This window comes from Phasianus colchicus, unplaced genomic scaffold, assembly GCF_987193195.1.
Source record: "Phasianus colchicus unplaced genomic scaffold, bPhaCol1.hap1.1 HAP1_SCAFFOLD_56, whole genome shotgun sequence".
NCBI lineage: Eukaryota > Metazoa > Chordata > Aves > Galliformes > Phasianidae > Phasianus > Phasianus colchicus.
In genome coordinates, this window is record NW_028325233.1 from 494,231 (window position 1) to 520,059 (window position 25,829).

Sequence of the window (25,829 nt, forward strand, 5' to 3'; positions counted from 1 at the left end):
AGGAATGCTTTGAAACATCCACACAATACATATCAAAGAAGAGATTATCTTTACTGGAATGAACGTAGCTCATTCTGATTCTAGTTCCAGAACATCTAACAGTCTTTAGAAATCTCTCACTTCGCTTCAATGATATAACAGTAAATGATTAAATCATTTTCTTTGTAAGGAAAAGATGTATTTAAATCACTCTATCAAAATCTTGTCATTCTTCTCTATTGCTCTTTTCTTTTTCTGGTTATTAAATGATATTTACATCTTAATCTATTTTGCTAAGATACAGAAGTCCTCCTATTTCAGATGCTAAGATCTATTCAGGGGCATTTGACCTAGAAGACTTTCTGAATTTTGGAGTACTTTGTTTCATATAAACATGAATAGAACTACAGGGAAATCACAGAGGAATAGTATCTCTTCCAAAGGAACAAAAACCTCCTGAAATAATAAAGCTTCAAAAGAAACAGAAGCATGAAATCAGATTATTTACTTTAAAACAAACAAACAAATAAACCTACCTTCCATTATCTTATGTTCATTATATTGTTTTCTTTCTTTTTCTTAAGCTACTTAAGACCAGGTGCTTAGAACTGTCTTCATTTTCCTAGGAAGGAGAACAGCTTTCACATTCAAGTAGAAGGACATATAAGCATGTTTGAGGACAGTCACAGATTGTAATTCTGCCTCTGAGGATCAATCAGTAGTACTTTTTTGATGCGTATGAAAGGAATATTTGAAATAAATACTGCATTGACTTCGCATCCTATGAAGGAGGTCAAAGGAAAGAATTTAATTTTCTGCTGTTTGTAAAGTCCCCTATGTAGAACATATCACCTTTCCCCTAAGATCAGCTGGTATCTCTTTGTAACATCAGCATAAGTTACCTTGACTGTCAAGCATGTGACTCACATTCTAATCAAGACTTTGACTAGATTTTTGTGGGTTTGTGGGTTCTCAATATGTAGCTCATGAAATACAAGTATCCTTTTCATACCTGGATCAGTCTTTCAGTCATGCAGTTATGTTCGTTTCATTATCAATTTACATAAATTAATATCACACACTTTAACAGAGTCAAGTAAAAGTATCACATATTTCTAAAACACGGCCCTGAATATTATGCTTTGAAATCATTCAATTAAAAAAGAAACAGGACTAATCTTTGATTGAGTAGCTTTCTTTTATTCCTAGCTAAGCTACCAGCATGTGCACTGGCCTATATAGTAATTCAATATAATAATTCACCTAAAGATTACATAGCAATTATGTTTAAGAGTCATTATGTATAGAAAGATGGTAATGACTTATGTTCCTTCTACAATGACTCTCAGCTATTTAATATCACGATAATAACCATGACAAGAAATGGTACTTAGACAGTAAAACATATTGTTCCTATAATTGAAGCGTAAATATACAATATTTTTCATCCTTAGTCACTAAACTAACTACCATTAATAGGAAAGAGACAGTATATAAGTGTATACATATATGTTTATATATTTGTTTATATATTAGTGCACGAGAGAGACAGGAAAAGAGGAAGAGAGACAAAAACGTGGTAAGATAGGAAAAAAGTAACTGACAATATTGAAAATAAATATATGCATTTAAATAAGAAATATAAATCTAATTACTTTAAACCTGATTTCTCCACTGTTGGATTTCCTGAGATATGGATAAGCACTATTGACATGTTAAAAATACACCACCACTTTCATCTGGCTAGGAAAATGTATTAGCCCTTAATCCAATATATTTCTGTGATGCCACATTTAAGCAGTTTTCCTCTGAAGAACAATAAATCAGAATATCTCGAAGAAGGTGTTAAAAAATCTGGTGACAAAAGTGACCCCAATTCCAAATCTCAAAGGAAAATAAGTCACCACCCACAGTCTTATTACCTTATTAGACTTGGGTAGGCTTGTTCAGATATTTTTTGCCCTATACTTGTGTCTACTTGAAGAATTTTGTAAATTTTGGTCAGTGAACAAAATCTGTAAAAGAGATTCCTTTTTGAATTCCAAAATAATTCATTTAATTAATTACAAACAATTTTGAATTAGACTCAGACTCCAGAACTTCCCTATTTCCTCTTTTTTCTGGTGACGGAAGTGTAACTATATGTCATGGTTTTAGATTTTTGTTCTCAGTATTCCACATCATAACACCATGTAGTACATGTTAAAGCATTAATGCTCCTGTTCCATGCATAGTAGATACTTCGGGGTACCTGTTTTAGAAGAGAAGAAGAACTATATCCCCCAGAGGACTGCTCACTGTTCTGTTACCATTTCTGCTCAGTGGGAAAGATAAAAACCATTCGTAGATCTCTTGACTTCCCTTTTTTGATTTTCTGGCTCATCTCTGCTCCCAGCCATATCACCTCAGCTTAATTAGAGTAAGGCTTCTATTTTTCAGACACTCTCACTTTAGTTATTAGCTTCAATTCTAATTACGTTATATTATATTGCATTATAGTATGTTATCTTGCATTCTGATATCTTATTTAGTAAATTAGTTTGTTTCTCCTCAGATCATTGCCACTGTGCTGTTTTTAGACCCATCTCCCTACCTTTTCCCCTTTTCCTTTTCCCAGGGCTTGGATTCGCAGGTTCCCCTGCCTCATTAGTCTATTACCTATGTTAGTGTCTGAAAAGTGCTAGAATAGAAGTAGAATAGTGCATAGAGGTGCTCATTCACAAAAACTCAACAGTGATTTCATAACAGCTAATTTAGCTACTTTGATAAACGTTACTGCCTTGAATTACTAAAAAATTCCTGCTAAGAGCAGGTGTCAGTGAATTTACATTGGACAGAATAGCAGTGTACTTTCCAGAGAAATGCTTGTGAATATATCTGAAATCAAGCCAACAATATTCATAGGAAATTTACCATTCACACATATTTCAAAATTGCCAATGGCTTCTACACGATCAACTCTGCACACTTCTTACAAAACATTTCACTGGGATTAAAAATATAAAGGTTCTGTACTAATGATTGCTGGCAATCTTAGGTGAAATTTTTCTCACTTTTTTCACTTACATTAACTCCATTTCATCTGACATACTTTTTAGATTAAAACATTTTTAGAGTGAGGATCTTCACTTTCAGCATTCTTTTCTTAACATATTATGTGAGCCTTATGCTGCTGTATGGGCACTAATGCATATACTAATTCTGTACGACTAAAAAGCATTAACCGTGAATCTATCCTTTAAAAGCATCTATCTTTCAAACACGTAAAATGTATCAAAGAGCCTCTCGCTGGGCTACCATATTCCACACATGTAGAGTATTTTCTTGTTGTTATTAATCACGGGCACCAAAATATCATTATGAAAATTTAAGCACATAAACAATATATTATCAACATACTGCTCTGATGACCAAGAAGGCCAATGAGTTCATTGAAAAGAGCATGGCCAGAAGGTCCAGGGAGGTGATCTTCCCCCTCTGCTCTGCTCTGGTCAGGCCTCACCTGGAGTACTCTATCCAGGTCTGGGCTTCCCAGTACAAAAAAATGCAGGGATCTCCTGGAGATAGTCCAGCAGAGGACCACAAGTGACCTGGAGAGTCTCCCCTATGAGGAAAGGCTAGGTAACCTGAATCTTTTCAGCCTTGAGAAAAGAAGACTGAGAGGGGATCTTATTAATGTCTATAAATATCTTAAGTGTGGGAGTCAAAGGGACATGGCCAACCTCTTTTCAGCAGTCCATGGGGACAGAACAAGGGGAAATGGCCATAAAGTTGAGCATAGGAAGTTACGAACCAATAAGCGAAAGAACTTCTTCACAATGAGGGTTACAGAGTACTGGAACATGTTGCCCAGAGCTTTTCTTCAGAGGAGGGGAGTTACATTCAGCTAGATTGAGTCAAGGTTAGATATCATGGGGAAGACAGAGACCCCCATGCTTTCTGGGAACGCAGAAAACTGCGTTTTCATCAAAACTTACTATAGGAAGTAGATTAATTATCTGTTAATATATATTCTGCTGGTCCTATCGTCTGATTTCTTGACTGAACAAGCCTACACATGCACTGTGATGCTGAAAATGCTTATCACTATTTATAGACAAGATTATTCCTACCTTAATGGAGAAAAAAAAAAAAAAGCATGATAACATCTAGATAGGAAAATTCTTTTTATTAAAGGCCAAGAGGAAAGGAAAGCAAGAAGAACTCTTAAGAAGAAAGTGGAAAAGAAAGAAATCAAAAGGGAGAAAAGCTTGAAAAGGGAACGAGGGGGGGAAGAATGAAGTAAAGAATGCTGAAAGTAGGGACTGTTCAAACCTCACTAAAATTGGCTGTAGTGAAGGGGCAACAGGATCCCTTCTCTGATAATGGGGGAATAGAATTTATTTATTTTTTCCTAGAAGTTCATATTGTGTTGCACTGGTGATTAAAGGTGAGCATTGCTTACATATAATCATGGACTGGCCTGGGTTGGAAAGGACCATAATGATCATCTAGTTTCAACCCTGCTGTCACGGGTAGGTTTGCCAACCAGCAGACCAGGTTGCCCAGAGCCACATTCAGCCTGGCCTTGAATGCCTCCAGGGATGGGGCATCCACAACCTCCTTGGGCAACCTGTTCAAGTGTGTTACCGCCATCTGAGTGAAAAGCTTCCTCCTAACCTCTAACCTAAATCTCCTCTGTTTCAGTTTAAGACCATCCCCCTTTGTTCTATCACTATACACCCATGTAAACAGTCTTTCCCTTCCTGTTTATAAGCTCCCTTCAAGTATTTGGAGGCCACAATGAGGTCTTTCTGGAGCTTTCTCTTCTCCAAGTTAAACAAGCCCAATTCCTTCAGCCTTTCTTTCTTTATACAAGAGGTGCTCTGGTCCTCTGATCTTAGCAGCCCTATCAGGACCTGTTCCAAGAGCTCTGTGTCTTTCTTGTGCTGAGGGCCCTAGGTGTGGATGCAGTACTCCAGATGGGGCCTCACAAGAGCTGAGTAGACGGGAACAATCACCTCCCTCTCCCTGCTAGACACTCCTCTTTTAATGCAGCCCAGAACATAGTTGGCCCTCTGGGCTGCAAATGTACACTGATGGTTCATGTCTAGCTTCTCATCTGCCAGTACCCCCAAGTCCTTCTCTGCAGGCTGCTCTCAAGGTGGTCTTCCTCCTGCCCTTATAAATACCTGGAGTTGTCCCAGCCTAAGTGCAACCTCATTAGATTCTCAGGGGCTGACTTCTCCAGCCTGTTCTGGTCCCTCTGGATGGTTTCCCTTCCCTCCAATGTATCAACTGCACTGCTCAGCTTCGTGTCACCTGCTAACTTGCTGAGGATGCATTTGATGCCATTGGCCAGACCATTGACAAAGATGTTGAAGAGCCCCGTTCCCAAGACTGACCCTTGTGGGACACCACTTGTGACCGGCCTTCACCCTGACACAGAACCACAGATCATGTCCAGCCAACCAGTTCTTAATCCATTGAAAAATTCCCAGGGAACTACATGCTGGTGATCCTCACCTCTGTACCTGGGAAGATCATAGAGTAGGAACCATGCGAAGGCACCTACAAGATAAAGAGGTGATCAGAGACAGCCAGCACAGCATCACAAAGGGCAGATCTTGCCTGACCAATCTGATGGCCTTCTATAATGGAGTGACGGTATCACTGGACAGAGGAAGGACGATGTCATTTACCTCGACTTCTTCAAAGCCTTTGACATGGTCCCTCATCACATCCCTATCTCAAAATTGGAGAGGTATGGACTTGAAGAAGGAATTTTTCAATTACTTTAATTTCAATTACTTTACTTCAATTTCACTACTTCCTATAGTAAGTTTTGATGAAGTAATTTCTAGCTTTCTTCTGATGTTTTTATTTTGGTAGTTTGTAATATATTATTAAATAGCTATTATTTTTGTCTGTATTTCCTATGACAAAAGTTCACTAAAAATGGAAATTTTTCTAATAAAGAACTGATCAGCAGTCTCTTCAGATAGAATCTGAACAGAAACTTCTGTGCTTTTTTTTTCCCTGAAAGTCAATACAGTTTAGAACCTGCTAATCCTGACTGCATCTTTCACTAATGTTTGAGGTCAAAAAGCTAAATCTTGAGGGGAAAAAATAAATAATACCTGAAAGCTTACAGTAACTAATACACTTTGAAACAGCAATGATAGAATATACTGAATAAATGTATCTTCCACGTGAAGATTTTTATATCTTCTGATGAGTTATGCAACTTATTAGAAACAATGTTAAGAAAAACTATTGTAATTTTATTTTATGATTTTTAATATTGTGCTTGCTTCAAGCTGTGAACTACTGTTGTTCTCTTAAAAAAAAAAAAAAAAAAAAAATCAAGGAAAATTGCACCTAGGTATGTATAAGGATTATTTTTAATGCTAATGTGTGAAGATTATGCAGAAGCATACTTTAGATACGATCCCACTGATTCTTTGACTCACAAACATCCATTAAAATTGAAAGATACATTGTAGATAAGCCAGCTTCTTATGTGCCTGAAAATTGAGTAACAGATTTCTAATTTTAGAGAAATTACCTGTTTATATATTTTTTGATAAAACACAGTCAGGATATGTTTTGAGCTTTTAAGAGGGAAAGTAAATTTACAAGTAAAAAATTAAAAACTGTATAATGTAAAAGCTAAAAGCAAGTTTAATAATTATCGACTTATATAGATTGGTGTAAAATTTTCAAATTATCAGAAAAAGTCTGGAAAGAAAGAAGTATTCAAAATTCCAAAAAATATTGCAATATTATTCCTGAAGGATGCTTTCCCAGGATTTACTGGGATCTTTACTGGACAAAGTATTTCCCCTTCAGCTCAAACTAGCTGTGTGCTCTGGTGGCCAGGCAGGGTCCTGTCCACCTCTCCCCAGATGGCCACCTCTGTCTTGGCACCAAACTATCCATCCCATAAGTTTACCACTAGCTGGCGGAGTCCCAACTCCAGTACCACCTTGCAGGCTCACATGGCCATTCCTGGTAATTCTTTTGACAACAAAAGCTCCTGTGAGACCATCCTTCGCATCTCCATCCTTTTCCCTTGCCAAAATCTGTCATTTCTTCTTCCCCAAGTCCTCAGGAATAGGGGAAGGCAGAGACCAGCATTCTCTGAGCTGCTGTGCCAGGACAACAGAAGGAATCCAGCAGAAGGACCTGAGCTGACTGGGGCCCTGAGAATGTGTCAAACAAGTTACAGAAGTGGCTACTCACGTGGAGAAGATGACTTTGGTTCTGACATGAAGCAGCCTGAAGTTCAGCATGAAGGTCATCTTTTCAAGATGAGGCATATTGAACAATTGATTCAATAAATAAAAAATGAGTAATACTTAAGAAAACGAACTCACAAAAACAACAAAAACAACACATATTTCTCTCTCTATTTTTCCCCCCTTTTGGACCTTGAGAATCTGCATGGGGATTCTTAAGTCCCTACCTGGTGACCCTGGTATGAAAAAGACATTGCCACATGGAGCAAGAGCTCAGCCAGGGCTGGTGAGAGTCCAGGGCACCCAGCAGTCGCAGCAAAGGCTGAGGGAACTGCCTACAATCAGTATTAAAAAAAGTGAGTGTTACCTACAGATGCTTACTGGGATTGTGGAAGATCATGAAGCCTGGCTTTTCTCACAGGTGCTCAGTGACAGGAGCACAAGCGGCACCAGACACATGCTGCAGCATGGACATCTTCCAGCTGGGAGAAAAAGACTGTCCCCATGAGGATGCGTTCCCAGAAAGCATGGGGGTCTCTGTCTTCCCCATGATATCTAACCTTGACTCAATCTAGCTGAATGTAACTCCCCTCCTCTGAAGAAAAGCTGTGAGATTTTAGCTTGGACAAGGCTTTGGAGATGATTTATTGTAGCCTTTTGATACATACAGTGGGCTTAAGAAAGATGGAGAAAGACTTTTTCTGATGATCTCTAGTGACAGGAGAATGGGGACAATTTAAATTCAAAGATATATTTAGATTAGAATTAAGGTAGAAATCTGTCACTATGAGGCTGTTGAGGCAGTGTAACAAGCTGCCCAGAGAAGCTGTGGATGCATCAGTGGAAGAGCTCCAGGTCCAGTTAAATGGCACTTTAGAGTAACCTCATCTAGTGAAATGTGTCCCTACCCAGGGTGACACTTAGTAGAATGAAAAGGCTCTCACTGTGAGGGTGCTCAAACGTGGAACAGGTGACAGAGATACAGAGGATCTCAATCCTCCCCAGATTAACCAGATATAAGTAAGCTTCACTGAATCTAACCTAAAGAACCAACAACCAATGCTTGCAAGTTGTATTCCGTTCAGAGGCTTTCCTCAGGAAACGAGTCAAAGAAGAGAAGCTATGAAGCAGCGGTGAAGGGACAGCTGTCCCACTTACCCCATTAGTCCAGTGGACAGTTCAATGGTACAATTTTCTGCATCTATACAAGGCATAGAAAAAAATATAAGAAGTACCCAAGCAAAAGGGGTGCGTTGAGATCCTCTGGTACCATGGCAACACTGATGTCACCAAAAACAACACAACTAACTCAGTTTTCTTTAGTTCAGTAACAGTCTGTATGATTGTTTGCAATTTAGTCTTCATAGGAAACAGAATCACCGCTTTTCTCTCTACCTGAAGAGAATGTACACAGGGGTAAAGTGATGGGGGGACAGACACACTTATACATGCATCACTAAGCAAGAGCATCCGTAAATAAAAGCATGCTACATAAATGCCAGCTGTGGCTAAACAAATAGAATCACAGAATCACTCAGGTTGGAAAAGACATTAAAGATCATTGAGTCCAACGACCTAACCTGACTACCCTAAATAGCCTCTGCTAAATCATCTATCTGAGCAGCACATCCAAATGGTTTTTAAACACATCCAGGGATGCGATCTTTTAGGTAACAAAGAACTTTTTTATAGCTATAGTTTTATAAAGTTATTCTCTCAAGTTGTTCAATATACTTAGAACCAAAAGGGCAACTATGTACCATGAGAAATAACGAAAAATAAGGAGAGAGAAAACGAAGGAAGAAAGGAAGTAAGAACATGTTTATATTGAAAGAATTAAAAATCCACTCTTCAAGTTTCTGAAAAAGAAAAATAGAGATGTTACCATGCAAGGAATTAAGCAATAATTCTTTTTCCAGCAACCAATACAGAAATATGAAGTTCTGTTTGGAAAAATAAATGCTGAAAACAATTAATAATGTAAAAAAATATATTTATTTTCAGAACTCGCTAATTACATACATTCTTCTAAAAGTTTGAGGTTCCTTTATTAAAATAATTTTCTAATCTAGAAGTTACATAAGCACTTATGTGAAAAGGAAAGATTTATAGATTTCTCATGCAAAGGCTGCTCTGAAAGCAATGCCTTCTATTTTATTTTGTTGGCCCATGATATCAGAGGTAGACATCAGTAGTATAACAGTAGAGATTGAACGTTCCCACCAATATCCCACTAGATTTTGTTGCCATGATGGCAGCATAGTGGCAGTCTGTGAAAATTATATCTGACACAGAAGTGCACATGAAACAAAGATATAACTGAATTCCTCCATGTGGAAAAAACAGCATCCATTGACATTCTTCAATACTTGATGAATATTCACAGAGATTTAACAGTCAGTGTTAGCATAGTGTGTTAGGTGGTGTGTTTCAGCAGTGGTGACAGTAATAGTGGATCAAATCTGCTGCTCCAGGCTTTTTTTTTTTTTTTTTTTTTTTTTTAAACAATACGCGCAGCATACAAGCCCTTCTTCAATCACCACCAAAAATGCATAGCTAGTCATGGTGACTACATTGAAAAATAATCTTCTGTAGCTTAGAACTTATTCTATTTAAATGGAAACTATATTATATAAGATTATGATGATACAATTTGATAAATGGGAAGCATTACTTTCAGAGCAAAGAAAATATTTAAGGGAATGTATTTAAATCTTATTTAATTTATTGTGACTTTCTAAAAGATAAACAAAGTCCAAGTGTCCCATAAAAAAAAATTTAGTATTTCTAAATCAATTTTTCTGAAGGAGGGCCACAAAGATGATCAGAGGGATGGAACACGTCCCCTGTGAGGACAGGCTGAGGGAGTTGGGCTTGTTCAGCCTGGAGAAAAGAAGGCTGCAGGGTGACCTCTTAGCAGCATTCCGGTACCTAAAGAGAGTCTACAAAGAGGAGGGGAGTCAACTCTTTGAAAGGGTAGATAATGGCAGGACGAGGGGAAATGGTTTGAAGTTGAGGGAGGGAAGATTTAAGTTGGATGTCAGGGGGAAGTTCTTTACAGAGAGAGTGGTGAGGTGTTGGAACAGCTGCCTAGAGGGGTTGTGGATGCCCCATCTCTGAATGTGTTCAAGGCCAGATTTTATGAGGCCCTGGGTAGCCTGGTCTAGCATTAAATGGGGAGGTTGGTGGCCCTGCATGTGCAGGGAGGTTGGCGATCCACAATCCTTGAGGTCCCTTCCAACCCTGGCCATTCAGTGATTCTGTTATAACATCTGTACATTCATTGATTATACAGTATTCCATCAAAAAACCTTAAAAAATCTTTTAAAAATGAACTAGCAATACATACTCTTCTAAAGGAAATGCTGAATGATTTAAAAAAGTGTTCAAGTGTAATTGAAAAATGTTTGAGTATGCAACTGAACATTTTGGTGGGATATGTATGCATGTAAAATAGATTTTTTTTAAATCTGACTTTGATTATGCATCCACTGATGCATAACAAATGTACTTGTATGGGATACACATTGCTGTTGCAGATCACAAACCTGTGGTGCCTGAGAATATCCACCAGTAACTTCACTACAGCTAGACATTTAAAAATAATGGACTGCTCAATTTGCTGTGGTTTCAAGAAGTTGATACAAAAATAAAACATTTTTTGTATCAGACTAAATATATGTTAAAAGAATGAAAAATATATGTTAAATTTTAATATTTCATTTAAAAATTGTACCATTCTTAGGTGCTGAGTTGATGACAGGGCCTGCTGGGCTGCTGTGTGTGTCTGGGGTGCCCTGTGCTGGACACAGCCAGAACCAAAATAGACCCATACCTATTACTGTTAACCACTAGAGATAAGAAATTAGCTGAAGTCTGTTCTCACTTACTTTCATACCAGAATAACAAACACTTGCAAAGAAACAATCACAACTATTTCTTCCTGGGGAGTAGGTAAACAACCCACACTTTAAATACTTATAAAAAAAAAAAAAAAAGTTATTTTTGATCCTAAATCTGCAAAACTCTACTGTTTGAGGAGTACCATGGAGCAAATGAGGAAAATCACCAATTTTTATGATCTTCAAGATAAGAAGTCCCCTCTATGTAAAAACAAATAAGAAAAAAAAAAAAGAAAAAAAAAAAAACATGCTAGAGAGTACATTAGAAAAGAATTAAGCTTTCAAACAGAGCATGTTTTCAAAGAGATCTTCAAATGTTTTCACAGTTCATTTCCCTCACTCTCCACTGTTTTAATACAAGTACTGAGACATGCACCTGTAATATCAGAAAAAGTAAATACCAAGCTATGCTTGCAGATGTTGAACTGTGACTATGCTGGCTGAAAATCAATTACATAGAAATTGTAGAAATATCCAGAATAAAAATATCTAAAGAGAAACAGAGAAAAAGAGGGTTGGATGCTTCGGATAACTCTTAAGTGTTCTATTCACTGTCACAAACAAAGCTACTAAGTTTACAGTGACTGCTGATAATTTTCTCAAATCTGTGATTCTTTTTTTCTCCAAAATGAAAAACAATTTTAATTACAATGATTTAATACAGTTGCTACAAATATGAGAACATGATTAGACAAAACATATGCTTCAAAATGTTTCTTCCTATCTATCATTTAATATTTTTATGCAGTTCCATCACTTCTATGGGCATAGAAGTCCATCTTTTCATTAAGACAGTTTAGTGAACATTATTATTATGAGTAATAAAATATTATGAGAGGTTGGCAAAGAACCATTTACATGGATTATGAGACCACATAAGTATCTTCACAATTTAGGTGGAAAAAAAAAGTGTAAAAGAATAAATATGTATTCATATGTTTACATACATATGGACATATAGTTCATTCAGCATAGGGAGTTCCAGTGGCCATCAAGACACTTCATCAGTTTTTTGATCGTTTGTTTGTGAGCATAGGCTGATGAAACAAAATGTCCACTATATCTATCTAGTGGCACTGGACAAAAGAAAATTGGTTAGGTTCCACACAAGTTAAATAGTGGCTTTCTTATCTACTTTAAATATTCCCTGTGATATTTTGATGTAATATATAGTTTTGGAGAGAATGGAGTTTCTGTGAAGTACATATGGCAACCATAGGAGAGAGTGATGGAGATATGAATAGTTGGTAGCAATAGCATGACAATGGCAAAGGAAATTACAAGTATCACAGAAATTTTTCTAATGATGAATACAGCTGATGAATGTGGAATTAATAGTGAAGAGGAACAATGGTTTCACTTAAAGTCACTACAGGCAAATAGGATTAACTTGTCAAAATCTGTTCAAGCTCTAATTTTTAGCACTTCAATATTTTCAAAACAGTTATTGTAAATATTCCTTTCAAATACTTATGGCTTAAGCCTTAACAGCACCTCCAAGTCTAATTTTTTTTTCTCTTGTAAATATTCACATGACCAAGATTTTGTTCACTGTACTATCTAAGGAGTAAATAATCTCCATAAAAAATGTTCATTTCTTCATAAAACGATAAGGTCTGACTTGTTTATTTTTCTTCTTTTCTCTCCTTCTTATCTTAAAAAGTGCTGTCAAAGACTGTTCAATAGGAATGCTACTGTTTTTTTTGTTGTTGTTTGTTTGTTTGTTTGTTTGTTTTGTATGCATTAATCTGCTGCAGTATTGTGATTGAAGGAACTATTCGTATGGCAATGATTCTGCAGGAGCTTATTATGAACTTCAAAAATCAGTGATAAAATACAATATATATTGTAGTTGTCATAGCCTCCAGATGCCTTGAATTTGCTGATTGTCTAAAAAATTCATAAATGGGAACATGACGAGAGACATCTATCTATCATGTCTCTTTACTCTCTGTCTCAAAAAGAGCTTGAATATAAATATTCCATCAGCTTTGCATTAATGAATTCAGTGGATACTTTGCCTTCTGTAACATTACTTTCTTTCCTATGACTTGCTTTTTGATAAATTTTTCCTATGGCTTGCTTTCTGCTAAATTATGTCACTGCAAATGTAAAGATCCTTTCCCCTCTTTTGAGTGTATTAAATATATTATATGTACCTGAAACTCTACAAAGGGGATGGGGGGCAAAATGCCTCCTATACTGTCAGAGAAGAGCAAGTCTGACACTGCCTTATGACACTAAATATGGACAAGTCTCTGGAGCTGGACAACATGTATCTCAGAGTCCTGAACTAACTGACTGATGTGGTTGCCAAGCTACTCTAAATCATTTCTGAATATTCATGGCTGTCAGGTGAAGGTCCTGGCAAGTGGAAAAAGGAATCATCACTCCCATTTTTAATAAAGGGAGAAAGGAAAATCTGGGAGACTATCGACCAGTGAGCCTTACCTGTGCCAGGGAAGATCACAGAGCAGAACCTCCATGAATCTACTCTAAGGCATGTGCAAGAAAGGGGAGGGGGGTGATTCAAGAATGCCAACACAGCTTCATCAAGGATAGACTATGCCTGACCATAGAAGTGCTCAGGTTGGAAAAGACCTCAGAGACCATCAAGTCCAACCACAACCTAACCAAACTTACCCTAATTCTAACAACCCTCTGCTAAATAATGTCTCTGAGCACAGTAAACAAATGGTTTTTAAACACATTCAGGAAAGGTGACTCAACCCTGCCTCTGGGGAGCCTATTCCAGTGCTTAACAACCCTTTCTGTAAAGAAGCTTTTCCTGATATCCAGCTTAAACTTACTCTGGCACAACTTGAGACCATTTTCCGTCATCCTGTCACCAGTGAGAAGAAACCAACCCTGCACTTGCTGTAAGCACCTGTCAGGTACTGGAAGAGAGTAATAAGGTCTCTCTTCAGACTCCTTTTCCCCAGACTAAACAGCCCAATTCCTTCAGTCGCTCCTCATACGGCACATTTTCCAAGCCCTTCACAAGCCTTGCAGCCCTTCTTTGGACCTGCTCGCACCCCATGTCCTTTCTGTATTGAGGTGCCCAAAACTGAACACAGTACTCGAGGTGAGGCCTCACCAGTGCTGAGTACAGGGGCCAAATTACTTCCCTAGTCCTGCTCACCACACCATTCCTGATCCAAGCCAGGATGCCACTGGCCTTCTTGGCCACCCGGGCACACTGCTGGCTCGTATTCAGCTGACTGTCCATCAATATACCAGGGTCCCTTTCTGACAGGCAACTTTTCAGCCACTCCTTCCCAAGCCTATAGGGTTGCCTGGGGTTGTTGTGACCAAAATGCAGGACCTGACACTTGACACTATTGAATCTCACACGGTTCACCTTGGCCCATCAATCCAGTTTATCCAGGACCTTCTGTAGCACCTTTCTCCCCTCTGGCAGATCAACACTCCCTCTCAATTTGGTGTAGACTGCAAACTTACTGAGGGTGCACTCAAACCCCTCATCAAGATTGTTAATAAAGATGTTAAATAGAAGCGGCCCCTGTACTGAACCCTGGGGGACACTGCTCATGACCAGCCGCCAACTACATTCAACTCCATTGATCACAATTCTTTGGGCTTGGCCATCCAGCCAGTGTTTCACCCAGCAGAGCATACATCCATTCAAGCTATGGGCAGCCACCTTCTCCATGAGAATGTTGTGAGGGACAGTGTCAAAGTCTTTACTGAAGTCCGGGTAGATCACATCGACAGCCTTACCTTCATCCACTAAATGGCTCACCTTGTCATAGAATGAAATCAGGTTTGCCAAACATGATCTACCATTTGTAAACCCATACTTACTAGGCCTGATCCCTTGGTTGACTTTTAATTGGTCCATTATGTCTCCTGAGATTATCTGTTCCATAATCTTCCCTGGTACTGAGGCGAGACTGATAGACCTGGAGCTACCAGGATCATCTTTCCGTCCTTTTTGAAGATGGGTGTCACATTTGCCAGTCTCCAGTCCACTGTGACATCCCCGGTTAGCCAGGACTGCTGAAGGATGATGAAGAGTGGCTTGGAAACCACATCCACTAACTCCTTCAGCACTCTAGATGCAATCCATCTGACTCCATGGACTTTTGAGCATTCAGCTTCTGGAGCAAGTCCAAAACCATCTCATCGTGGATTATGCAGGGCCTATTCTGTTCCCCATCCCTATCTACCAGTGCAGGAGGCTGTGTTCCCAGGGAGTAACAAGTCTTACTATTAAAGACTGAGGCAAAGAAAGCACTTAATACCTCAGCTTTATCCTGATCCTTGGTCACCATGCTGCCCTCGGTGTCCAACAAGTCATGGAGGTTCTCTCTAGCCCTCCTCTTGCTGTTGATATATTTATAGAAATATTTGTTGTTGTCTTTTATCTTAATGACCAAGCTCAGTTCTAACTGGGCTTTGGTTTTTCTAATTTTCTCTCTGCACAGCTTCACTCCATATCTGTAATCGCCTGGAACAGCTTGAAAAGCGGGCTCATGTAAAATCAAATGAGATTCATCAAACCAAAATGTAAGGTGTTGCCACTTGGGTTGGAGCAATCTCAGATATGTGAACAGACTGGGAGAAGTACTCAATGAGAGCAGCTCTGTCAAGTAGAACTTGGGGGTCCTAGTGGATAAAGAGCTGGATGTGAGCCAGCATTGTGCACTTGCAATTTGGAAGGCCAACAGTATACTGGACTGCCTCAAAAGAAGGGCAGCCAACTGGGTAACAGGAAGAAGTTGTCCCCCTCAGTTCTGTTTTTGTGAAGTCACACCTGAAATACTGTGCCCAGGTCTTAGGCCCTGAAGACAATGAAGATGTGGAGCTGTTGGAATCAGTCCAGAGGGCAGCCACAAAGATGATCAGAGGGCTGGAGCACCTCTCCCGTGAGGTTCAGGAAGTTGGGCTTGTTTATACTGGAGAGGAGGATTGTTTTTCTGGGGAGACCTCATTGCGACCTTCCAATACTTCAGAGGAGTTTATGAACTGGCAGAAAACCAACTTTTTTCATGGTCTATTAGTGAGAACGGGCAAGAATGGTTTTAAATTAAAAGAAAGGAGATTTAGGTTAGATGATAGGAGGAAATTTTTTATTCACTGTGGTAAAGGACTGGAAAAGGTTGCCCAGAGAAGATGCAGATGCTTTTTCCCTAGAGGCATTCAGTGCCAGTCTGGATCAGGCCCTGGGCAACCTGATCTAGTGGTTGATAACTATGTTCATGTGAGGGCATTGGAACTACATGATATTTAAAATCCCTTCCAACATAAGTCATTCTATGATTTTAAAATGAAAGCTACAACTCCCGTTGACTACAGTATATTTTTTTTTAATGTTAAATATTTTGTTTGCTTCTCTTCCCACACAGTTAAAATCTTTTCTAAATTTGACATCAGCACTTATTCACAGAGAGAAATGTAAAGAACATTTTCAATCTTACTGTAGAGGGAGCCTTTAATTAATTAATTAATTAATTAATTAATTTTTGTGACTTCCGAGAGATCTATTAGAAAGTAACGTCGCAGATCTCATCTGCAGTTTCAAACATAGAAAAATCTCAAAGCAAGAAGGCAAGCAAATAATTAAATGAATAAGAGCACCTTGAAAGGAAATATTTTGTAATTTTACAAACTTCTCTAGGGAATAGATGTCATCTCTAATTCTCTTTTAAAGTTGAACCTTTTTTTTAATTCACATTGCTGTGTAAGGAAGAATGTAGTTTCCATTTCTGACACACAAAAAATAATGTGTATTTTATCAGCATACTCAAGAAAAATAAGAACAAATCAATATGGCAATTAATGACCACGTATTTCAATATGTGGTTTAATGAGAGTTCTTAATACTCTGAGACTAATAACCAGATTGCTGTATTGTGCAATGAAATATTTTTCTTAAGCACTAAGTTTATGACTTTCCAATTAAACCTTTACTATGAGAAAATGTGCAAGTTCTACATCTGAAATATGTTCTCAAATATTCTCTAAATAAAAGACTGCATTCAATATAAACCTACAAACTTGAAGAAAAATATATGATTGTAAGGTATTAAGCAACCTTTTGCTTTAGGTAATGTTTCAAAAATTTTCACAAATTGGATTAGATGCCCATGTTTTAATCAGGCTTAAAAAATTGCTACTTATCTATACAGTCAGTTTCTTCACTGACAGCAGGATTAATCTGCAAATCTCACTGGTTAATGACAATGCTTCAATATACAATACTAATTATAGGGCTAAAAACTTTGCTCCTGCTGAATTCCATATCTATGGAACAATGTAACTTTACATAAGTTGCTCCAAATAATGCATTTGAAAACAAGTTTGGAACTCTCAAACATTATTCTGTTTTTCCAAGAAGTCATAAGACAGTGAACTTTTCTTCTCAACTGCGCTGCTGCTGTCTACTGGTTTCAGCATACTGACTCAAGGACAGCCTGATTCCTGCTTCTAAAATCTAACAGTATTTTAGGAGAGGGTTTTTTTGTTTCTTTGTTTTGTTTGTTTTGTTTGTTTGGGAGGAGAAAGAAAAAAAAAGTTCCTATAGACATATAAATGTAAAACATTATTATTAATGTCATTAACAAAATACTGAAATAACTTATAATACTAGCAGTTCAATGCTTCTCTTCGAGGAAAACAAAAGGTTAGGTTTCTTACTTCAGTTGTCTGTGAAGACAAATTTTATCAGTATTTTTTTAGTTGATTCATTATTTCCTTGATAGATGTGTTTTATTTTTCTCCAGAAATATGCAGTCTTTCAAGCAGACAACTTTTCATTTTGTTAGCCAACTATGCTTTTCCTCACATTTAGTTTCAGACTCCAAATTCATCTTGTAACGTGCTTACAGTGCATTAGATATCAATTTAATTAAAAAAAAAAAAAAAAGGAAACAAAACAAAAACCTAAAACCTTTTGCTTGTAAATATTTTTGGCTAAAAAAAAAACAAAAAAAAAAACCTACAACTTAAAAATATTTTCTTTTTTTTGTTGTTGTTTAAAAAAGTGTTGGATTAAAAAAAAAAAGTTGGTTTCTGTCTCCATATACTTGTATTTGTATTCAAAGTAGATATACTTAAATGTAAAAAAATGTAATCATGATGTGAAATCAACCATGTTATAGTGTTGGCTACACTTAAAACAGCATATAAAATATTTTAATAGAGTGATGGCAAATTTGGTTCATTAAGAGCCTTGTACACAGTGCTACCTAATACTTCAGATGATCACTACCTTTTTGAACAAGAACCAACTTGTTGTAGGATAACCTACAGTTCCTCAGATAACAAATACAATGTGTTTTCTTACAAACGTATCCAACACCCATGAATTCCCCCAGCACAGCCCTACCAACACCGCAGCAAGTTCGATTTGATTTTTCAGCTAAGTTATTTCAGCTGTTAAAAAATTATCTAAGTTTAATCTAAATTTTAAAATGAGGCTTTAATTCTTTGCATGGAAATAGGAAAAATAATACCAGAATGTGATTCTCAATAGTGTTTAATGAAAGCACATAGCCAAGTCAAAACAACAGAAATCACAAGATATTTTTGCTAGTTAATTAACATAATTGCTAGTTACCATGACAAAGTGTTTCAATAGGCCTTAAATCACTTGATGTCAATGGAAGAGTCTTCAATATAGGTGCTTCTTAACTTGTTCTAACTTTTTTTTTTTTTTTTTTTTTTTAAGATAAATCTCAAGTATTTATTTCCCCTAAAACACCTACAAGAATACTGTACTAAATTTGCATAGAAATAGGACATCAGACATTTACAGTTTGCAGGCATGTGGACTTCACGTAAGCACCCACAGGATCAAATTCAAGGAATGGTATTTAGAAACTACACTTGCTTTTCTTAAAACTTGATCTGTTGTGCTCTTAACCACTTGCACCATTGCTCATCTCGTTTTTTTTTTTAGAAGAGATTCTAAAGTTATACTCAAATATTAAAGGAAAAATCTCTGAAAAACATGTCATATTTAGACAAGATGAGCTTCTTCAATTGAATTTTTACTTGTTTTATTTTTATCTTTGTCATCAGGCAATGAATTATGTCTTGTTTCCCTCTCAAGACCCAGCATGAAATGTATCTGAATGCTATCTTTTCCTCAACTGGTCTATTCAAGTCTTCTGCAAAAACAATTTTGAAGATCAAAAGTAGTGATTTCAAAGCACTCTTACTAATTCTAATGCTGTATTTCCTATAGAAGAGCTAACTAGAAACTCAGAATAAAGGATACAGTAAATATTAAATTAAGCTCCAGTTATTACAATTAGTAATCCTGGAATATCTTCATGCATTTTAGCAAAAAGCACTTGAGATTCAGATTTAATCTGAAATTCAAAGACAGTTTCTATTTACATTTTTTTTTTTTAAAGGAATATAATGGAAAAACTTACAGTAGGAGCAACCGTAGACCTCAATTCTTAACCCAATTTGGCCTTCTCCATTCCAATCTAAAGGAACTATACGTACATAGCGAGCAATGACTGGGTGTTGCAAATCATGTCGGACCACACTATCAGAGTTTGTGTTTCCAGGAAATGCCTAAGGGAAAGAATAAGAAAATTATTTTATTATTTCTATCTCATACACTGTAAAGATTCTGTTATGAAGGAAAATTTTAGGTAGTGAAGACCTCCGAGTGACTAGTTAGCACTTAAGTTTGGTTAAAATGTTTTCTTTGATACTGAGCAAATGAACAGTGGTTTTAAAAAGTTTTGTAGTGCTCACAACACAAACACTGTAGCACTGGAACCTCGTGCTTTCTCCACAATAGATACAGTAAATTCAGATAAGAGCTGCTGCTAGATAAGAAAGTATTTTGCATCACTGATCCATTGCTCAGTTACTAAAACATTTATAAAGATGTCCAAAAGGGTTGTTCTGTGACAAGATACCCATCCTCTAACAGATTACAAACAGCAGTCACTGTCTTGTAAACAGAAACACTGATATATCCTATTTCCTACAGCAGACCCTCCAATTTCTCAAATTTCCAGGAATACAAAGATCTTTCTTTATTTTTTATGTACTACCTTCTGGAAAATGAGCACACAGTTTCTCTCCTAACCATAGTTACCTCCCACAGCAAAATCAGCTCTTTTTTGACTTTGGAAGTCAAAAAAGTACAAAACACAGTACTCTGTCATGGTTTTATAATTTTGTTATCGGTATTCCACACCAAACATCATGTAAAGCACGGGTAATTAAAGAGTTAATACTCCAGTTCCGTGGACTGACATCTTTCTGGATGCCTGGTTCTCAGAAGAAAGGAAGAACTACACATCCCAGGGGACTTCATGTTCAGAGAGGAAGATAAGCCATGGGAGGGAGTCATGGGATCTTGCTCTCTGGCTCTCTTGCTCACTGCCTAGCAGTGTGTGGGTCTGCTCCCCAACCGTGTGCCTTCAGTTCAAAGTAGGCCTTTTAGTTTCGGACACTCTCTCTCTCTTATTTGATTTATTAGCCTCAATTTCAATTATATTATATTATATTGTGTTATCTTGCATTCCGATATCATGTTCAGTAAAATTAAGTTTTCCTCCTTAGATTGTTGCTGCTGTTCTGGTTTCTGGGCCCAGCTCCCATCTCCCTTCCCTTCCCCCTTTTCCGTCCTGTTTTTGGGCCAGGGGGCCTATGGGCTTGCTGCCCCCTGTCGAGGGCACACGTTGATCTAGATAACTCCGTGACAGACTCTCAAGTAAAATTTAAAAATGACTGAAGTAAATTCAGTGCTTCTTTTGTAATTTTGTACCTCTTGGTAAAAGATTTCATAGTACTCTGCTTAAAAGTAAATGATATCTATCTGTTAACATAACAGATTTTATTGTCTTTTCATCTCATGCACAAACCATTTGTTTTCTAATGGTAAATGTTGAAGATTGCCATTTAGTTATTTTCAGCATTTTCAGAGAAACATCATAAGTCTTCATGAGTAATTTTCAATAAAACGAGTACCTTGGAGCAGTAAACAAAGAAAGGTGATCTTTGCCACACAAATAAACCCATATAGAATCCTATAATACATTCAAGTACTGGAAATAAAAAGAAATGAAGAAACAACTAGGCTGTAAATGTATCTACTGCAAAATATAGTCATCAGAATTTTGTAAAGCCAAAAATTTAGGTTGACACTTTGCATATAGATACAGCACTAGATATTTCAGATGAGTATCCATCTTGTATACTGCACAGTAGATCTAGGTGTAGGTAAAGATTCACAGAACCCTTTCCTTGATGAGCTAAAAAAAAATAATGCATGTAATATTTTTTATAAGGTTGGTTGTTGTACTGCTGCAATTATTGTGCTAAATAATGATGAAGACACTCGCGGCTTCATAGTAAAACTTGTTAGGTACAAAAATTAATGCCTGTGAAGCACTTCCATATTTGAGTGCTAAGCATTTATGAGAAATACAATAGTTCTGTATTCTGAGCTGAATAGCAGACAGACAACAACAAAAAGCACAGGCTGAACAAGAACTAAACAATCTATTGAATAACTGCCTACCATCTCAGATTTAATGCTGTTATGTCCTTGTTAGCAATGCCTCTGTACCATCAAAAACTATGGCAGAAAGTCACAGAGATTCAAAGGACCGCTTTGCAACAAGCTCCTCGTATACTGCATGAACATTCTTTCATCCCTGCAGCACTCTCAGCTAAATCAGGATCGCCCCACAGAAATAATTCATTTTCACTGCTAACAGTCTTGCAAATTGGCCGACCACAGCTAGTACCATTTTCAAGACCTGCTGCTTTGTGCTGCCAATCAAGTTTCTTAGCTCCTCTCCCCCCTGCCCCAATGGCAGTCACACTTCATGATCTCTGCTTTCCATGCTGGAGCTGCAGCCAGTTGGACTTAGGTTTCTCAAGTCCCTTTCAGTCTCAGGAGGGAATAAAACAGCCAGAATGGAATGGATGCAATGGGGCTCTCTCTAGGACACCTGCTGCCTCAGAAGAGTTCACATCTACTGGACAGCTACAGAGCTCCTACAAAAGCATCACACACAAACAAGGAAGGAAAGAAAAACCCAGGACACTGTGCAGGGGTCCTACCTCTCACTAGGTGATACCTGTTTATGTCCATCCTCTGTACACGGAACTGCACCTCATCTGTTCCCCACTTCTTCTCCCCCGCTTCGTACAGGCACTTCAAGACATTAGGGGTGACAAAGTAAGGCTCATGGAGAAGACTGGGCGTACAGGAGATCTTAAATCCCTTGCAGCTAGAGCACTGCTGGCACGTACTTGTCTAGATCACGGATATTTTCCAACAAGCACCTACCAGGCACGGCAACCCACAGCCAAAATCTCATTGCCCCTGCCAAGTAGCCAGCCTGTCGAGAGACCTCTCATTAGAGACTTGCAAACAAGGCTAAAAACATTATTTCCATTTCACAGGCTGGCTTCTCTTCACCACGCATCACCTGCACAAGAATAGATTGGGAAGCACATTACTACGCACCTGAGCATCTTGCTGAGCATGGGCATCATCCACATACATTCCTTCATCTCTGTTTCCCTGCAAAGACACAAGGATAGAAGACTCAGTTCACCAGAGCATCTACTGGAAGCAACTCCTGAGAATTCCCCACTCATGAAAAGCTGCTGGGGATGGATAATGGAGTCCTTCAAAGGGAACACTAGCTTACAAATGAAATGCAGCTCAGATGTACTTTGGGCTTCCTTCTGAAACGAGCAGCAACCCACTTTACTGGGACATTTAAAGAAGAGCCCACAGCACTCATGCACACCCAGAGTCAGAGTTCCCTCCCCGGAGAGGCTGGGTTTGAGGAGCAGGTCATGGGACACACAGGGTGAGAAAAAGCCAGCCTGGAGCTCCTCACCACTGAGTGCAGAGCTGTGCCCACAGCTCTGAACATTCACCCCCTTCTCCCCTCAGCTTGGCTCACTGTTGCGAGGGACACGAGGACCCTTCGAAACATGGGAGATGTGTCAGATACGATGCCATCCTCAAGGGAGCAGCCATATTCCAGCAAGAACACACACACAGCACCCGTTAGGAGCAGGGCCACCACCTGGGTGCTGCCCACAACATTTGCCAGCTGTAACCTAGCTAAGTACAGAACTGTGCCCAGGGCTCCCAGCAGCACTGCAGCACTCCAGCCATCATCATTACTGCTACAGCCTCCAATTAAGAAGCGCAGACAGGAAGAAACTGACAAGAGAGCCTTTTGCACTCCTTACGAAGCTTGTAGTTCTCATTAATGCCACAAATCTCTCCATTGGTGCGAAAAGCCAGAATTTCCATTGGGCAACCTTCATCTGCTCCTGCTCCCTAGGGAATCACCAAGGCAAGACTTAAGATACCAGCACCTGCTTGTGACGTGCAACCAGGTTTCTTTAAGAGAGAGAAGACATGCATAACAAAGCAGTAAGTCCTTGGCCAGAACTTAAGCAATACAAAAGGAAGATTTCCAAACCTTCACAGCCCTCCTTAGTTCGTGCACGTCATACATGGTGGTGGGAGTCATCACCCCAATGATCACCCTCTCAAAATTCCCACTCAGCTCCGACTTCAAGTCATCAATCAAATCCTAGAAGGCAAAGAGGAGAAAGGAGTTGGCAGAAGGGACGGCCTTTGAGGACAGAGGAACTGAGCTGTTCAGCACTCCTCTTCAGGCTCCAACCCTCCTTGCATCAACAACTGCTCTGAACTGAACAAGAACAAAACAACCTTGGTCAGGTGAAGTCTCTGCCGACCTTTCTCTTGTAGAGATTGGGTCGTTTTTCACTTTGCGCCCAAGTGACACAACCACGTTCGTGCATCTCTGCAGACCACCCACCCTGCCAGTAGTGCTCTTAGAGGTGATCAGAACTTGCTGACGCTGGGAAACATTTAGTTTGGTCAAGACGTCAGTGATGGCATCTTCATCCGTGCCTGCAAGAAACAAATGGAAGCTAGTCAGGATGCTTGCACAAGGATCAGAAGTGCCCTCTGGTCTTGTGCCACCTCCAGTCCCTCACACAGCCAGCTCTCAACAGCTCCAGGACTACATCGATGCACACAAAGCTGCCAGGACCCACGCCACCAGAGCAGCTGCATTTCGGGACACGAAGGGCAGTTCTGTTTCCACTTTCCAACAATTTTTAGGGCAGTTGTGCAGCAGAGCAGTGCAAGCAGCTATGCTTCCCTCTATCAAACCACCAGAGCAGCCATTCGCAGTGCTGGGGAAAAAATAAAAGTTGACCATGGAGGGAGATCAACTTAGCAAAGCCCTTCATGGCCTTCCTGAGAGCCTGCGCTTCTTGCTCAGCGCTGAAACTTGAGACCCCCTCGATTGTTGCCTAAGGCCACAAGAAAAGGATTTAGCAAAGGCAGACCGACGCACGCAGAGTTGAACTGGAAAAAAAAAAGAAGACAAACATGAAAGATGTGAACACAGAGATAGTAAAACTCCACCCACACAACTGATGCTTCTCTCTCACTTCTGTCTCACACGGCAGCCTGTTCTAGTGGGACTTCCCAAGCATATCAGAAAGAAGCCACGGGGGCACAACTGCATGGAGAACATATCTCCATATTGCTGCCCACGGAGTACCTGGTTTCCAATGAAACAAAAGCTGGACCACCCGGCATCTGTGTTCAGGCCCACCAGGCCTTCTTCCTAGCAGTTCTCCACGTCAATCATAAAGCAATGCGCTCCCATCATAGCCCTAGTCCTGACTTCTCTTGTAGCAGGTAAGGACCAGTATTCTGCACCATTCCTTTTGCTCTGCTCGGCACTGGGGAGGCTGCAGCTGGAGAACAGCGTCCAGCTCTGGGCTCCCAGTACAGGAGACAGCTGGACATGCTGGAAAGAGTCCAACGCAGGGCTACCAAGATGGTGAAGGGACTGGAACACCTCTGCCATGACAAGAGGCTGAGAGAGAGGGGGCTGCTCAGCCTGGAGAAGGGGAGCTCAGGGGGATCCCACCCACGGCTGTAGAAGTTCCGCACAGAAGTTTGTCCTGATATCCAACCTAAACTTACCCCATGCCTGTGTGTCCTGCGGAACCCCACAGATGTGACAGTGGGCTGCTTCTCAAAGGAAACCAGTGCTCGGCGTCGGGAGCGGTGGAGGAAGCAGCTGATCCTGCCAATAACGCTGCCATCGCGCGTCCCTCCCCGGGACTCCCACACCTTCCTCTCCCCAGCCCGGCTCGGCTCCTCGCAGGCTGCAGACACTGCTGAGGCACTCGCGCTCCAGGCCGTCATCTTCCTCCCGTGCTGCCGGACCGCTCTCTGCAGGGCTGCGCTGAGCTCCTGCTGCTGCACCAGAACCGCAGCTCCCGTGCTGACGGACGGCGGAGCTTCGTGCCGGCACCCACAGCACGCGGCCCCCGGGCTGCTGGCGGCACGGCAGGATGCTCCCGTCCCCGCCTCCCTCCCACCGCCCCTCGGCTCCGGCATCCTCCCGTTATCCGCCTGAGGAAACGAAGGCCCCGCACAGGGCTCTGGACGGGCTGACCGACGGCTGATGCCAACGGAACGACGTTCAACACCGCCACGCGCCGGTCCCGCACTTCGGTCACGACGACCCGAGGCATCTCTGCAGGCCGGGGGCAGAGCGGCTGGAAGGCCGCGCGGAGGAAAAGGATCCGGGGGCGCGGGCCCCGGGTCCCCGGAAGCGGAGCGGGCGCGCGGCGCGGGGCAGCGCCGCGGGCAGCCGGGCCGGGGCCACGCGGGACGCGCGCGGTGATGACGCAATGACGG

The 25,829-nt window shown here is 40.0% G+C and overlaps 1 protein-coding gene across 17 annotated transcripts; it reads right to left on the reverse strand.

Moving 5' to 3' along the window:
- Nucleotides 1-25,788, reverse strand: LOC149911843 (annexin A4-like). 17 transcript variants are annotated; one of them, XR_016462794.1, is made up of 7 exons: nucleotides 24,101-25,788; nucleotides 23,920-24,014; nucleotides 23,557-23,670; nucleotides 22,578-22,634; nucleotides 22,186-22,262; nucleotides 19,507-19,654; nucleotides 1-601 (listed from the first exon to the last, which is right to left on the reverse strand). XR_016462794.1 is itself a non-coding variant. In XM_090133266.1 (6 exons), exons 1-6 carry the CDS (start codon nucleotides 24,177-24,179, stop codon nucleotides 10,131-10,133), a joined length of 504 nt encoding a protein of 167 aa, XP_089989392.1. In that variant the 5' UTR covers nucleotides 24,180-25,788; the 3' UTR covers nucleotides 7,290-10,130. The 17 variants fall into 17 exon arrangements, 11 of the variants coding, with proteins under 11 accessions (XP_089989392.1, XP_089989389.1, XP_089989391.1 ...); XR_016462792.1 differs by lacking the exon at nucleotides 1-601 and adding an exon at nucleotides 7,288-10,141; XR_016462793.1 differs by lacking the exon at nucleotides 1-601 and adding an exon at nucleotides 18,079-19,236.
- Nucleotides 25,789-25,829: the final 41 nt, after the last annotated feature.

What these genes read in the sequence shown, in the direction of transcription:
- LOC149911843 (XM_090133263.1), bottom strand. Translation starts at nt 24,179, where the DNA reads ATGCAGCTGCTCTGGTGGCGTGGGTCCTGGCAGCTTTGTGTGCATCGA. An exon ending in AGCTGTTGAGAGCTGGCTGT is followed by an intron (nt 24,015 to 24,100) that starts GTGAGGGACTGG and finishes TGTTTCTTGCAG; the next exon opens with GCACGGATGAAGATGCCATC. An exon ending in CTAAGAGCACTACTGGCAGG is followed by an intron (nt 23,671 to 23,919) that starts GTGGGTGGTCTG and finishes TTTGCCTTCTAG; the next exon opens with GATTTGATTGATGACTTGAA.